This window comes from Strongylocentrotus purpuratus, unplaced genomic scaffold (genome assembly GCF_000002235.5).
Source record: "Strongylocentrotus purpuratus isolate Spur 01 unplaced genomic scaffold, Spur_5.0 spur5_scaffold_12, whole genome shotgun sequence".
Lineage (NCBI taxonomy): Eukaryota > Metazoa > Echinodermata > Echinoidea > Camarodonta > Strongylocentrotidae > Strongylocentrotus > Strongylocentrotus purpuratus.
This window is the reverse complement of record NW_022145597.1, coordinates 29,601,517-29,618,703: the sequence shown is the minus strand read 5'-3', so window position 1 is coordinate 29,618,703 and position 17,187 is coordinate 29,601,517. Positions and strand designations below refer to the sequence as shown.

At 39.0% G+C, this 17,187-nt stretch overlaps 1 protein-coding gene across 1 annotated transcript; it reads right to left on the bottom strand.

The window, feature by feature from the left end:
• Positions 1-357: 357 nt before the first annotated feature.
• On the bottom strand, positions 358-16,736 carry LOC586785 (mucin-5AC). Its single transcript, XM_030981471.1, has 19 exons — positions 16,655-16,736; positions 15,487-15,567; positions 13,954-13,985; positions 13,721-13,903; positions 13,044-13,188; positions 12,175-12,411; positions 11,571-11,714; positions 10,631-10,804; positions 9,484-9,602; positions 8,608-8,871; positions 7,891-8,068; positions 7,335-7,490; positions 6,547-7,064; positions 5,938-6,157; positions 5,536-5,683; positions 3,665-3,747; positions 3,208-3,287; positions 2,197-2,361; positions 358-1,541 (listed from the first exon to the last, which is right to left on the bottom strand). The coding sequence occupies exons 1-19, from the start codon at positions 16,734-16,736 to the stop codon at positions 1,440-1,442; spliced, it is 3,111 nt and encodes a 1,036-aa protein (XP_030837331.1). The 3' UTR covers positions 358-1,439.
• Between the last annotated feature and the right edge of the window lie 451 nt (positions 16,737-17,187).

The window sequence follows — 17,187 nt, the reverse complement described above, 5'->3', positions numbered from 1 at the left end:
ATGGCTTTAAACAAAACATAATGAAATATGCTTCATTTTGTATATGTCATAACACAAAGTTTAAAGGTATAGACCAGTTCTGGTCATGCGATTGCATTGTGAAAGAAACGTTGTGGAATCGATCAGAAAAGGTTGATCATCTAGCATATAAGTATTGGTGTGTACTGCAAGGTTCTGGAATCATCAAAATGATAAGAAATTTGGCCCAGTCTTGGTAAAGTTGTAAGCACTGTACATAGAAAGATGTATATGGGACTACGCAATATCTATCCAGTCCGGATAGATATAATAATTTACCAAATATATCAATTAGTAGGCGATTTCCCTGCAAAATTTGTATCATCACGTATTAGTCAAAACATATTCTTTCACATGATTGGTAATAAGAGCTTCCATTTCATTTTTTGAGAGGGGGCCATTTCTAAAACTGGTCTATACCTTTAAGTTAAAACACGAAGGAAATTGCCATTTGCCAGTTGCCATTCATTTGCATATAACAAAAATTCCCACTAGAATGCTAAGAATTATCCCAGCATTTCTGCAAATATTTTGAGAGTGTTTACTCGATGCATTCCTCAAAAATCATGCCCAAGCTTTACCTGACAGCAGCAATCAATATATTCAACCACGATTCCAACCTTCCAGGTTCACTTACTTCTAAAAAGGTAATTTTTCAAATTCCTCATTACATTCTGGTGAAGAAGCATAATATGATTTTGAATTTGTAAACGTATTCATGCAAACAACTGAAACAAAGTTGTTGTTTTAACCCGTTGTTTGTAAACTTAAAGATCCCATACACATAATATGACATAGCACCATGTCTTGAGTCATCCACGTCAAACAAAACTGCTCTGCAATTCTTATTATAATTTGCTTTAATTTCATTACATAAGAGAGAAAGAAGCACAGAAAATTCAATAAGCTTGCTGATGATTAATCACAATGGTTTATATCACTAGAATTGAGACATCTATTTGGCAGTTTGGGATCAAAACGAACACCCAATAACAAGAACATAGAGGGAGGTGCACACCAGTTGTCTGACATTTGATTGAGATCTTTTTTTTTTTACCAAACTGCTAAAACAGCATGTGTACAACATTATGCTTGTAAGTTTGAGTAAAATCACCAGGGGCCCCAAGTGCTTTATGTCCTCTCTGAGGGACTTGGTAATGAGGATTAATGCCTTACCAAAGGGCACTAGCGCATTGACTTGGTTCTGAACCTGGGACCTACCAGTGATAAGTAAAAGACCTCTGCTCTACCCCTGAGACCTCTAGTTACAACAGACTGATTGTTAAAATGGCAACCTTTGGCAACTGGCAGCTAGCTTCAGTCTGCACTACATACATCTCAGTTAGTTGTCTGGACTTGGCCACTTACAGGTGAATACTTTGTGGATATATCGTAGAACTTATTTCTAATGAATAAAGAATCTACTGCTGAGTTGGAGGTTGCAGCCCTGGTTGCAGCCCCGGTTGCAGCACTGATGGATCTGTTCGTATTCTCTTGGGAGACTTTGGCATTGAGAGCATTTGCTACAAGACAAAAAATAAGGAAGAACTGATCAATATAAAAGCAACGATAAAAGCAACAATATTTTTAACCCCCTCCCCAAAACAAATGATGATTGAAACTCAAAGGAGCTTAGACTGTCTTTGAAAAATGAGACCATTCATGTGCTTGTTTCATGTAATAATATTAGTAATGACTGTACATTACAAGTTTGAAATGTGCCTTTACATGTAGCCTAAGCATTGTTCACCAGAAAGGTATGCAAGAAAAGGTCCTTCTTCACACTGGAAACCAAGCACCATTAAGAAATTGTTCAACTCGAGCTTATTTCAGATATTATGTTTTAAAAGCACAAGGGTGCAACTAGCAACAACATTCAAGAAAAACAAACTGAGTGGGGAGAAACACTTTCAGAATTGAACTTGCATTAAAGCCCGTCTGCACTAGTTTAGCCAGGGGGATTAGACCTCCCTGCAAGTTCACTGACAAGTGGTTATCTCATCAAATCAGCTCTCGATAAACATAAGAAAAAGGGCATCATGGGGGACCAACAGGCACTGATTAGGCATTGTTCGCTAGATAGAGGGTGCAAGTAGCTATAGGTAGTGCAGTGGGCTTCAAAATAAAAATGGGAAATGAAGAAAAAAAGAAGTTTGAAAAGGTTATTTCTAGATATACCTTTTGCCATCTGTCGAGTGTCTTGGAGTACTCTGAGGAGTAGAATTGAAAGACTTCTTCACAGTCTCTTCTCGCTGCATGTCCAGGAGGGTTGTACTGCAGACAGTTACCCCGCACAAGCATCATGTTATGGTGGAATTCAGCAAAGTCCTGGTACGTAGCAGCCTGAAATAGTCACAAGTATTTCAGGAACATATCCGGAAGATAAGAAATAAAAATGATAAGGTTAGAGGAATCCAAAGCTTGCTTCAGTCTAGACTAGAGGCTTCGTTTTGTCAAAGGTATAGAGTGAGGGCTTTGGTTGCCATTGGGTTTAAGGTTAGGAGTAGGCCATTATGAACCCCCATCCCCCCTCCCCTCCCCCTAAGACCTTGGCTAAGGTTGACTCTAGCGAGTGGAGAGAATGCACAATTTGTTTGACATGCTATCATTAATTGTAATTTGACACCCCTATCGTAGATCTGAATTGCGCAAATTTCGAAATGCTCGGGATACTTGAAAGAAACTAGACGTATGTTTGATTGCACGCAGTCAAAAATGATGCCTCCGCTATAGAGCAATTTAAAAACCAAAACAGAAGCAATTTTTCAAATTCAAGTTTGATTGTAATCCATTGACATGTTCTCAGAATATCATAATTACAATCTATTTTTTCATATACATGTATGTCCCTTTGAACTTTGACCTTATGACCCTAAAATCTTACCCGTTCATTAGCTCTACAAGATAAATACATATCTTGAGTTTGATAGTAATCCATCTGTCAGTTTTGCTTTAACAAGCTATTTTTGCATACGTAATGAGACCCATGAACGTTGACCTCTTAACCCCAAATCAAATCAGTTCATTGGCTCTGCAAGATACATACATGTATATGACCCAAGCTTGGCAGTAATCTTTCAATCGGTTCTTGAGATAATGCGATGATGAGAACGGGACGTATAGACGGACAACAAGAAAACATAGGGCCTCCGGCTATATGTATTGAAAAGAGAAAAAAAGATATCTCACCTCTAGGTTTCTCTTGATAGTACCAAAGTCCATTGGTTTCTTGATGACCTTGTGATATCCTGGTGCCTCTGCTGGGTCAACTAGGTGAAGAACACAGCAATTTAAAGGCATCGTTTAACAATGTTTAACATCTGAGATGCATGGCCCTACGTGTTATCAGTGTCTGTGATATGGTGTAATGTTGAAGCCCTAAAAAAATGCACTTCAAAATGATCATGAAGTGCCTCAAAAACATAAAAATCTTTGAGTGACTGGTATTACCATACTCATTATCCCCAAATATACATAAGATACAAATACATATTAAAATCGTAATGTTGTTCCTCGAGAAGTTCTTTCTAAAATGCTTGTCTATAGCTTTTTTTTCTTCTTCATAATGAGCAATTTTACATTTTATTAGATAGAGAGTATTCTCTGAATAGGGATACAAATAAAAAGATATTTGGCTCTTTAATACCTGGTCTTGTGAACCATGATGCTGCATTGATTCCTCCTTTGGGTCGATTAGCGCCACGGAAACGCATCACTCTCTGTAACAAGCTGTGGGTAGTAATAGGATAATCAACATTTAGGTTTAAGGAAAAGGTTTGATTATTATCATTATCATTAATTCTGCAAAAACAAAGAAAATCATTGAATACAAAACAAGAGTACATTTGAAAAAGAGTCACATGGATACCGGGAAAAGAAATAGATTAACTAAACAACTGTACCCCGAAGGTCTTCTTTTCCACAGGTTGAGTTCGGGTAAAGATGAAAAATTATTTGGGAGCTGCTTTGTACATATAACTTTGTAATTTTCATACCAAATGTTTGTATGTAGTCCCATATACCAATTTCTGTGTGGATAGCAACTATTTTCAGTAAGGTTTATTAAATTACTTATTATTTTAGACTTTGGCGGGACTAGAACCACATACCATGTGATCCAAAGTCCGGTGATTTATCCACTAGACCATGAAACTTCTAAAATTATAATTAAACTAGATGGAATTTTGACTGCGCGCAGTCAAAAATGATGCCTCCGCCATAGAGCAACTTTACAAACCAAAACGGAAGCAATTTTTAAAATTCAAGTTTGATTGTAATCCATCTGTCGGTTTTAATAATAATGCATTCACAAACTTTTTATAGTCATACATAATGAGCCCCATGACCTTTGACCTGATGACCCTAAAATCTAATCAGTTAATTGGCTCTGCAAGATACATATATACATGTCTTGAGTTTGATAGTAATCTGTCTATTGGTAATCTGTAATCTGTCTAATCTGTCTATTGAGCCCCATGACCTTTGACCTGATGACCCTAAAATCTAATCAGTTAATTGGCTCTGCAAGATACATATATACATGTCTTGAGTTTGATAGTAATCTGTCTATTGGTTCTCATGATAATGCGATCACAAGCTATTTGTGCATACATAATGAGCCCTGTGACCTTTGACCTCGTGACCCCAAAATCTAATCAGTTCATTGGCTCTGTTAGATACATACATGACCCAAGTTTGGCAGGAATCCATTGACCGGTTCTTGAGATAACACGATCACGAGCTATTTTTGTAGACATAACGAGCCCTGTGACCTTTGACCTTCGACCTCGTGACCCCAATATCTAATCAGTTCATTGGCTCTGTTAGATACATACATGACCCAAGTTTGGCAGGAATCCATCGATCGGTTCTTGAGATAACGCGATCACAAGCTATTTTTGTATACATAATGAGCCCTGTGACCTTTGACCTCCGACCTCGTGACCCCAAAATCTAATCAGTTCATTGGCTCTGTTAGATACATACATGACCCAAGTTTGGCACGAATCCATTGATCGGTTCTTGAGATATTGCGATCACAAGCTATTTTTGAATACATAATGAGCCCTGTGACCTTTGACCTTCGATCTCGTGACCCCAAAATCTAATCAGTTCATTGGCTCTGTAAGATACATACATGATCCAAGTTTGGAGAGAATCCATCAATTGGTTCTTGAGATAACGCGATCACGAGAACGGGACGTACGGACGGACGGACGTACGGACGTACGGACGTACGGACGTACGGACGGACGGACAACCAGAAAACATAATGCCTCCGGCTACTTTGTAGCGGAGGCATAAAAACTATCAATGATATTTGGCCACCTGCTGCATTGCATCTACCATAATGTTACCATGCATATGTTTTACATGTAATTTACTTTGTCACTGATGTATACTTTGTAAAAATAAATGCAATTCGGCTCTCGGGCCGCGAATGTTTTGTAATGAAATAAACCAACTTACCGGTGAATAAATAAAAAATGAATAAACAGAAAAACAATTTATATTTACTTCCATGCTGCCCTCGCCCAGCTGGGCATGCTTGATGGACCTGTCTCTTCGTCGATGGGTGTTGGCGCTTTCCGCTTTCGACGGCTGACCCGAAGTTTTCCGTCTGCTCCCATCACGCCCTCTGAGCCGGATCCGCCACTGCCGGTATCTGCAAAACATATTGAAATGATATGAATAATATCACATCTGAATTGGTCTGTGGGTATGGGCTTTATTCATATCTCACTACAGAAAGGGAAGTGTATATATAACCTATAAAAGAATAAAGAAAACTGCAGTCATTAAGAAAATTATTATTTACATTTTGGGATATATGTGTATAAATGGGTAACATTGAGCTCTACATGATACATGCAGAGAATTGCTTGAAAGTCTTGGTGATCACGTTCTATCTACCCTTACCCATGAATGACATCATTTCACCGGAGCTTCCGAGATCATCCCCTCTCTTGTCGTCATCGCCATCCTCCTCTTCATCGTCCTCATCCTCTCTCATCCGTTGGCAGGAGAGGTCCTCCAGGTTCATCTGAGTGATGTCAAAGGATGATGCCGACTCCATGACAACACTCGTCACAGAGGCGGTCTCGGTCGGCTGAGTGGGTTGAGCTACTACGGGGGTGACCTGCAATGAACAAAACAATACTCTGTACATGTACCTTACTACACACAAACTCAAAGCCCTTTTTCTTCACAAAATGATATACCTTGCATAGACGTTGGGGGGGGGGGGCAAAATTTCAAAACCAGTGAGAAGTGGCAAAGTGTGCTGCACTTCTACAACTTGGCTTGTCTTCCATTTTGAAGATTATTTTCATTACTTCATAATTATCCTCGCCAGATGGTTTATATGTAAGTAAATCACTCACTAGCGAGGAGAATCTCTCAAACAGGAATTAGTTTCCTTCCGGCTATATTTCTTATTTCCTTTTCTTACAAGTCTATTCTCTTTGCCTCGAAATTACAGAAATAAAATAAAAATGAACAAAATAAAAGTTTGACACAATCACTAACCTGAGGTGTGATCTTATGACCTATGACCTGTGACTTATCCATTACTGGTGTTTTGGGGATCTCCTGCCCATAGCTGAGCTTTGGCTTGGCTGACACCATTGGTTCTGTATCCTTGGAGATAATCTCCTCAACAAACTCAAACGGATCAATCTTTGAGGACTCCTCCCCCTCCTTCTCCTTCTGGTCGCTTGGCTCGGATGGTTTTGTCTCTGGCTCTCCTCCGGATAATCGCTTCCCTCTTCCTAGCGTTCCCCCTCCTAGCGCCTCGCTCTCCAGGAACTGTTCGAACTGGTCGACGACACTCGAGAGTTGATCCGATGAGAATTCAAGTCGTTCGCTTGCTGATGCAGCAGGCTTGGGATCGACGGTTATCACAGTGGGGCTCTGGGAGGGCTCTTTGGGATGTTCAGAGATGGATACAGAGGATGAGGATGGAATGCGACGAGTGACCGCTGATTGCTTGAGAGTCGATGAGGGCGGGAGTCCAGGTGATACGCCGGAGAAAGGAACATGCTTCACTGAAGGAAGAAATACAAGTTAAGGGTCAATTTGAAGAATGTTGCGGGGCATCACTACTACATCATATGGAGGTAGAAAGCTCTGAAATACACATGTATGTAAGTTTTTAATCATGAAGCCCCAAATAGGTCCCTCCTACGTACAATTTCTATGGAAGTGAACAATTATTACTTATAAAGATACACGCAATATTCCAAATTTGCTGTGGCAGCTTTTTTTAGATGGTTTACCTTGCCAAAGTTGAAAGGGAATTTTATTATTATGCTCACCTGCTGTGGTGGGGGGTAGCGGCTGGCCCCTGATTTCTAGCAGAGCCTTGATAGCCGAGGATGCTGATTGGCTGGATGGAGGGGAGCCGTCGTAATCGATCCACTCTGTGTTGGGCTTCCCCACAGAGGATTGGAAGATGAGGGAGGGGTCGCGACCTGAAGATAGGTCAACAGGATGTACCATTAGAGATAGAGGGGTTATATAGGTCATATCGAAGTATATGGGCAATTCTTTGCTCCATTACATACAACGTGGATGAATCACTGAGATTTTAAAAAAAAACTAAAAGAAACTTTTTCATGCAACAATCATGCAACAATTTCAGCAGTAGATTTTGAAATGCTGTATAATAGGGAATAAATAATACACCTCATTGTTTCATTAATCCCCCCCCCCCCTGATTTACTACCTGACATGAATTATGAGGAGGTAGTCTCAGGTTGCTCCTAATACAAGTGAAAATGATTGAATTAAGTCAAGATATATCAGGTTTCCAAGTTCATGGCTGATATCAAATTATCTAAAAAAATGTGTCCAACTGCACACTCAACTTACCTAGACTAGCACTCCTCATAACCCCACTTGGAACCTCTTCCACCACAACCTTGGATGACCCTTGACCTAATGAACCTGCCGATGACCTCCTATGACCTTTGGCCTTGGTATGCAGCTCAAGGTCAGCCGATAGCATGGCCATGCTTTGGGCAATGGGGGACTTGGACCGTAGCAAACCCTGGTGGGGGAGAAAAGGTGAAATACAATGAGGAAAGAAAAATGGCTAAATGTACAAAGCAATATAAATTTTTTCAAAATATAAAAACGTATATAAAAGAATTTATTCAAAAAATACTGATTTTATGAATACTTGAGTTTGAACCTATTGGAAATATATCATACAGGTAACAAGAGAGGGAGACAGAGAGAGTCATAGAGACACAGAAAAAGGATTGAAATTGTAATATATACTGTTTGAATCAAGTTTCTAAAATAACAGGGTGGTATTCTGAAAAAGTATCTAATTTTGTTATCATAATGAAACTTGGTATTTATAATAACCCACCCAAATTAGAATAATTCATCATTAATGCACATGCGCATAGATTGTAAATGGTTGCATAGGCATATACATGTAGTTCAGATACAAATCTAGGCAAAGCACCAGTAATACATGAATTACTCCTTATATATTCACTTTCTTATGGCTATCAACACATTTTTAACCAACATGAAATACATGTATATCTTAGTTTTCTGTAAAAGCTCATGGCTTACCTGGCTTTTGCCCATCGACCCCAACCCTCCCTGACCAGCACTCTGCCCACGTCCTGTGACTCCTCCCATTACAGCTCCCATGGAGACGGGGGAGGGGCCACGGATGGTCTTCTGGTGAGCGGAGGTGGGCGGGGAAGGGAAGCGGATGGATTGCATCCCCATGGTTCCTGGTGAGCTGGGTGGGTTGGGTGACCCGCTGCCCCCTAGTCCACCTGTCATCGTCATGGCGATCTTTGGGCGTGTCAGCACTGATGTGGTATGTGTCTATATTAAAGTATATATTCATGAGTGTTGTTTGCATACTAACAATCCGGATTTGTATGGCAGTTAATACATCTACAATATTCACAGGTTAATTCACAGGTATATAAGTATGGCAGTTCTTATAAAATACATCATTTACCCACCCTCTTGTTTCATACCTGATCCTAACCAACACTAATCAGGATTTTTCCAACAGAACTAAATACACCCATTTGAGTGGGACGAAAGGGCATTCATGAGTGTTTTGTGACAAATTTCCATCATATTTCAGTGGACACCAGTGGAAAGCCCTAACCCAATACACAAGTCATATGAACTGCATAACTTTTCTACTAACATCAGATGTAAAACTTGAAGATGTGTTGTAACCCCTCCCTCCCCCCCCCCCCCCACACACACACACAAGCTGAGGCTAAATAATATCCATACCATAATGCACATAACAAATATGTAAACTTAAGACAAAGATAATTCAGTCCGCAGTGGGCCTTACATTTATCATCCCCCTTTTGCTTTTAATTTACAGGTAAAATGGTTTCATTTTGCTGCTGCTTGTTTTAAAGACAGTTTATGTTTTTAAAGCAGTTTAATTCATCATTTCTGATTCTTTACCATGATTCCGGGTGCAGCTGAGCGGGGTGAACTGATCATCTTAGACTTGATCTGGGACTTCTGGACGACGATGACGTTGGTTTTACCAGGCATCATCGAATTGGGCTTGGTGACAACAACTGGTGCGAGACAAAATAAGACATGTTCCAAAGACATTTTGTGAAGAATGAAAGGGATTTGTTTAGACAAAACTAAACCATTGTTCAAGAATTATAAACATTAACTGTCAAATATAATGAAATATACCAGTTTTCTTAGCAATATCATTACCATTCTCATCACTAAAATCATCACCATCATCATCATCGTCTTCATCTAAAAGTGTAGGGCCAATTTGTTTGGTGCTTTGAAGTTTATTCCAGCATCTAGGCTGTATTTTGTAAAAGATATATACTGTAGGGTGAGGGTGAGGGTAGTAATTGGGTTTTGTGTTCAGCTTCGGTTTATGATTTATAGGGTCAGATACATTAATAATAATAATAATAATGATAATGAAGATAATAATAATATTAATAATGATAATAATGATACTGAAGATAATAATAATATTAATAATGATAATAATGATACTGAAGATAATAATAATATTAATAATGATAATAATGATAATGTGATGATGATAGTTGATTCTATTCCAGTTACAACTAACCAACCAACGTATCATTATCCCATTCGCTAAATCCATTTACGATTCCACACATTACAGTGCACATTCTCCACTCCCCTATGGAGCATTACAGCTAGTTGCCTGTTTACAAGCGCACACAGGCGAACCAATGACAATAATATTCGCATTCTAACGGGTATCATCAAAATGATAAGAAATTTGGCCCAGTCTTGGTAAAGTTACAAGCACTGTACACAGAAAGATGTATATGGGACTACATGAACATGTGGCATAAAAATCTGTCCCAATTTTTATGCTGTTACATGCCATATTTAGAATATCAAGGCATTTGAAGAGTAATGATTTTCAAGGAACATTTTTTATCTGATGTTCTTCTACACCTGCTTTATAACAGTGATAACGCTCACAAATTAATTTTTCACCTCTTCCCAGAACTCAACCTTCTCTTTAAATCCCTTGACTTTGACACTTCTGTATAGGTATAGTATGTGGGCCATGATAAAGGGCACCCGTTCTTACCGGTGGCTGTATTCTTGCCTGTTGTCTTCTGTAGAGACATGGGCGACAGCGTGATGACGTTACTAGTGCTACACTGGGGGCGCCCTCCCATCTGACTGGGTACCGTCACGATCCGTGGACCAGGTGATGTCACGATATTCCTAGCTCCTAGACCTAAGCTTGTGGACTGGGACCCTGTAGTACATGAGACGGTTTACAATGAACAATACATTTTGTTTCTTTTTTTATTTTATTTTTTAAATATTTTTATTTATTTATTTATTATTATTATATTTTTCATTTATTTATTTATTTTTTTTTTTTGTGGGGGGGGGGGGGAATCTTCTATCTGATGGTCTTTAGGGATAATTTGTAGGTAATGAATAATACTAAACCCTGATAGAACGAATTAAGTAGGAAAATTTGATATTTTTATTTCATCATCAAAGCAGGACGACTAAAGACACAGTCTGCACTAGGTGAGGGTCAGTTCTATATTTAAAGGATAATTGGGTACTTTTTTTCAAAGGGTTCAATGTCTATTTATTTTTTTAAACTGGTAAATTAATGATACATACACATTTCTATTAGAAACAGTTTTTTAAGAGCAGGGGGGTGTTTCACAAAGACTAAGATCGACTTTAAGTTGGACTTAACTATGACAGGCCATTCATGCCACTGGTTGCTCTCACTATTGGTCTCTCAATTACGAACTATAGATATTTTTTCCTTCAACTATAAAAAAAAATCAAATTCCGTAGATTTGTGACGATTTATACCTCCATTCAGAGACCAATGCCAGTAAATGGTAAGAGCAAACAGTGGCATGAACGGCCTGCCATAGTTAAAGTCCAACTTAAAGTCCACCTTAGTTTTTGTGAAACACCTCCCTGATCCAACAAGAGCACAGTGCTCCCTTGAACAGAAGAGCATGTGTTTAGACCACTTCCGCATACAGTACCTGTAGTAACACTGCTCCTTGGTGCCTGAACCCCTATGGTGGTTGTTCGGACGGATGGTGTTGCTGAGCTTGCTGATACCTGGTAGGTCTTAGAAGACATTCTACCGGAGCTACTAGCTACAGTCTGTGTGATTAGTTTCATACCTGTATAACAACGGAGCAAGTCAAAAAGAATGTTTAATGTGACAAAACAGAAATTAATGACATCTCTAACTGGAACTCTGGATATCATTTATGTTAGATTTCATCTAATCATATATTGACATTTTGGTACTATCTTTGCTGTTAGAATGACACACACTCTTCATCAACTCCATTTTAGAATAACAAAGGAACAGAATAAAAACAATAATATAGCGTCACAAGCTCCCAGATCAATACCAAAACAGGCTTGATTACTCCAGATATATGAAGGGGATAGAGTAATCACATACATGTACACTTAAAATTCTAACTTGGAGTAATTTGACAGAATTGAAAATGGGAAAGTGTGTAAAGTAGTAATAACTGGCATCAAATCCCTAACCATAAACAAACTCATACTACTGCAAGTATCACTTTCATTGATAAATCAATATCTTTCATTGGCTACTGCTATCCTAACCTGGTTCTGGTTTCTGTGGTACCATACCAGCCCTCTTGCCTCCTCCCATCACCATCGGTGGTGCACCGCTCCCACTACCGGTGACCTGTGTGCTGAAGGCACTACTGGTGAGGGTGCTCACGCCTGGACCTGGGGTTTGCTGTATGATCGTGAAGGGTTTGGAGCTCTTGTGCTTGGAGCCCTTACGATGGTGCTTGGATACGGGTGGGTAGGGTGTGACCACACCTGTCAACTGATCTGGTATCAACAAATTAATATATTACATGTATATTAAACTCAGATAAAAACTATTACATCTGCATTACAATACACTACAGCAATAATAATAAGATTAAACAACTCCAGAGTAAACTTCAGTGACATATACTTCATGATGAAGTATATCACATTTATAAACTCAGATAAAAATGATTACATCCACATTACTTTACAATACAGCAGTCATAATAAGATTAAAACACTCTAAAAGTAAACTTCAGTGACATTTACTTCATGATGAAGTATATCACATTAATAAACTTCAGTGACAATAAACTCTGGCAAATTGTTAGTGACAGCCCAAACCAAAAATCTTTCTTAATTGCATATACATTGTATTTTTTTTTGGTGTGATTTAGTATCACGGCATAAAATTTAAATCCACAACAGTTTCAAAAATACATTTTTGGTTTTACAGTCCTCTGCATATAACTCTTTCCACGCTTTGGTTGGCAATAAGTACAAACACAGGACTGCCATCATCAACTTTTGTCACACACTGTGTGCATGTATCATATAAAGTTGAAATATAACAAGTCCATGGTTTTCATCCATAGTGAATAGAACGTTAACCGATTTAACGTGCTTATCATCTCAAGTCTTTTACCAACCTTCATAGCTCATCTGAAAAGGCGGATGACCTTCTGACATGGTTGCCATGGTGACCTTAGTGGATGCAGGCAGGCCCTGAGAGCGGGATGGGACCTCTGAAGGTGGGCTCTGGTCAGCATTAGCACTGGACATTATTATTACCTGCTGTAGGTTTAAGGCAAAAATTAGAATGAAAAATTGCATTCCTCAAATGTTCAGTCAATAAAGTGTCTGCATGTTGAATCAAGGAAAGTGGATTTAAAGTCAGTCATTGCATGTTATTGTTTAATGGATGCAGGCTGGGTTACAGTAGACAACACTCAGTCCCACAGATAGGATGTCATATGGAGGTCCCTTGGGTAGGAGCTACAGCAAATACCCAATGAGAAACGGCTGCACTTTTCGTGAAAGAGTAAATGAGGGAAAGCCCAGTATCATGACTATCAGTTATATACTGGAAGAGTGTAGTGCTTTTCCAATATTTAATCCTGATATTTTATAATGATTCTGCACTTACACTGCATTCTACACTCCATTGGGGAGCATCCCAAAATGTCACAATTTTCCAGACAGATACATCCTAATCCAGCAGCAATGGCTTCCGCATTGTATCATGACTATTTGCATCCTATCGGATGGCCATTCAAAAATTGCATTGAGAACACCGCTTCCTTCTAAGAGAAAGACAAAAACCCACCTTCTGGGCAGCTTGGCTGGTAGTAGGGGTGGTACCACTTCCCACTTTTGTGAAGGTGATCTTCATGGTAGAGGGCGCCGTACTGCTGCCGCTCGTCGACCTGCCCTTTGACCTACCCTCCGACGACGATGAGCTCTGAGAGGAGAGCTTGCCTGAGGTCAGGCACTGAGAAACGAGGCTGGGCTACTGGTGAAGGAACAGGCTGAGGAGGATGATAGGTGGCGCTGCTTGGCTTGCTCGTCCAGCTGCTGCAGATCAAGTGAAGCTGGTGGAGAAATAAGGAATCACACAACTTGAACGATAGTACTACAATAATTGATATGATAGGCACTTAAATGGACGTTAAAAGTCGGTCCCCAGACGTAAATAATCATATCTGATTGATACATCATGATAAATCAATTCTCGCTACCCTAAATAGGTACGAAAATCTCGAAATTCGCGAGACGAGGTAATTTTCACTCTCTCGGGTCGTCACTACAACTTCCGGTATAGAGTACCATCCCGCTGGCGCTAGCGCCTGTGTTCGCTGTGCAGAGTTTTCACGCACGCTAAAATCGATGCCAATCAGTGTAATTTGTACAGATTATAATATATGCATTAAATTTAGTTTGTTTTTATTCAATTTGAATATACAATAAAAAGCAAAAATAGTTTACAGGAAAGATTTTATTTTTATTCATGTTTTTTTTCTGTTAATCTAAAAGTAAAAAAAAAACAATTGTCTTAAAATTGTGCATGTAGCGACCAGCGTCACAATCACGAGCAGACGATACAGTAAACAGTGTAGAGACAACACTCAGTTCATGTATTTCTCGTCGACCACAAAATGGATAAAAAAAACAGTTTCGGAACTTAAAAAAATCTTAACGGACAGAGGAATACCATGCAATGGAAAGCTTCGGGCAGAATTAGTGACTTTAGCACAAAAGGCCGTTAAACTCTACCGTGAAAGAGAGGGTTGTGATCACGAACTGGGAAATTTCACCCAAGTCACGGCCTTCATCCACCCCCATTTTTCAGGGTTCTTACGCTTGGAATCATGAGCCCAGCACTGTGCAGCCTCACAAAAGAAAACCATCGTCACTGATGTCAAAAGACGCAAAAAACAACGAATGAAATGTTCAAATAAACGTTGAAATATTTGCGAAAAAAAACAAGACCGAGCAGACGACATATTCGGTGCATACACGTTATGTGGCGACGGCGTTTTACGTTTGCGCTATCGCGCCTAGTAATATAGCGCCTGCACAGGAAGCTGTAATGTCGAAAAGCTATCCCATAATGCAATGCGCATTTTCAGGATTTTCCCCGGATCTCGGCAGAATCGCTATTTGGGGTAGCGAGAATTACACAAACACATACAATACCCCAAATCTTTCTAAGCATAAATGCTGCATAATCAAAAAGAGTTTTCGAACCTTTTCTGTGCCTTAGACAGCAAGTTTGGCAACAGAATTTCAGTTTTGGATGTGTTGGAACTCAGAATGGCCAATACTCTTCCTAAAATAGAAAAGGTAATTTCACCATGAAGTTTATTTCACGTAAAAGATTTTGTTATGCCTAATCTAACAAAGAAACACAGCATCTTCAGTTATTAAAGATCTAGCGCTTGAAAGTCCACTTATAGTAATTGTCCAAAAATCCTGGTGGCTCAGAAAGGTTTGAGCTATCCTTCAGAAGACATTGTGACAAATATCTGTTAAAATAAATCCTTAACCCAAACATTGTATTTGACACGAACAGTCATTGCTGTTGAGACTTACATTTTGGCAAGATGGTCCCAGGGGGAAGCACGATATAGTTACTCTCACCGGAGCCGTCTGATGATGTTCTGGACTCGTCTCCTGGTTAATGAGAGAAGAAGAAATGAGTAAGGGTACAGGTAAAAGTGATTTGGTCTAGTGGATTCATATGTAAGTACCTGCAATGTATATCATAAGATACAGGGTTCAAATCCCAGTCACATCACTTGCGTTCTGTGGCCAGATTACAGTCTACATTGGTCACATTTGACACAGGTACCATAAGGAAGAAATTCATTAAATGCCCAAAAGCCTTATCAGGGCACCAAGGCTACATCTGGGTAGTAACTTCTAAGGTATGTTGGAAGTATATTGTGACATAATATCATAATGGAATATTATTGTTAAAGCATGAGAATGGTAGCTCAATTATCATGAAGATGCTGAACAAAGATAAAAATCCACTACATTCATTGTATCCTTTACTATCTCAAAATTTTCCAATGGCAGTCACATCGTCTGAGAATATCTTTGTTTTTTTTGTTTGTTTGTTTATTTTATTTATTCACCATGTAAAATAGTTTTTTACAGATAATAAAATTCAGTGGGTTACATTGAGATATAATACATAGTAGGAACAGTACATAAACAAAAAATGTTTGAAGCGCAACGTCCCTAAGATAACATAGTTGATAATTATTAGGTATAGATAGAACATGGCTTAAAATAAGACATTCTGTCGTTACAAACATTTTATAAAGATTGTAAACTTAATCTTCTATAAAAATTTGTTGGGGTGAAATATAATTTCTTATATATTTTCACTGGACATTGTTTCTATCTTTTTTTATAAAGTGAAACTACAACTTTTTGACATGACCAAAACCAGAATTTCCTTCATCTCCTTGCATATGACTTTAGTCTAATTTATTATATTTATGGTTTATATAATCCTTGTATACCTCAGACCATGTCTTCAATATTAAAAAAAAGATTGTGCAACACATCTTCCATCAACAATTGATCCCGGTCGATTTCCTGCACTTAAAAAATTCCTAACTTCAATCCTGGACTAAACAATACAACCAACCATAACCCTTCACCTAGACATAATTAAAAACATTTTTTGACAAAAGCCTGGAGCAAATGTTGCTCTAGCACCTATTGGGTTGCCAAAGAAAGAAATTACCATCTTTTCTGGCTGTTTCCTCTGGATCGGGGAGTGTTGCATTGTGGGCATGTGCCATATTAGCCATTTGATTGGCTGTCATTGTGTAAGCCGTCTGAGGGATGAATCTTGGCATCAGAGGAACAAGTCTCCTGCCCTCTACCGACCACTCCAAGGAGTTGTTCTCTCCTCCAACCCTGTATTTTTGAGAATGAGAGAGAGAGAGAGAGAGAGAGAGAGAGGGAGAGAGAAGAGAGAGAGAGAGAGACAGAGAATGAGAGACAGAGAATGAGAGAGACAGAGACAGAGACAGAGAATGAGAGAGACAGAGAGACAGACAGAGACAGGGAGACAGAGACAGAGAGAGAAAGACAGAGACAGAGAGAGAGAGGCAAGGCTTTTATGTTTATAAGTTGAAGAATTCCTAAAAGTTTATTTGAATGAAATTTCATCTCTTCTCATTATGCAGACTCACTAACTAAATTAAATGCTACAGCAGAGGATCATTTAGACCTTTTAATAGTCCATGTGCAAAAGTACATGTTTGAAGGAGT

Coding starts and splice junctions, on each gene's coding strand:
- LOC586785 (XM_030981471.1), bottom strand. CDS start 16,736: ATGACAGCCAATCAAATGGCTAATATGGCACATGCCCACAATGCAACA. Junction 7,491..7,890: donor TATGAGGAGTGCTAGTCTAG/GTAAGTTGAGTG, acceptor ACCTATCTTCAG/GTCGCGACCCCTCCCTCATC. Junction 7,065..7,334: donor GCTACCCCCCACCACAGCAG/GTGAGCATAATA, acceptor TTCTTCCTTCAG/TGAAGCATGTTCCTTTCTCC.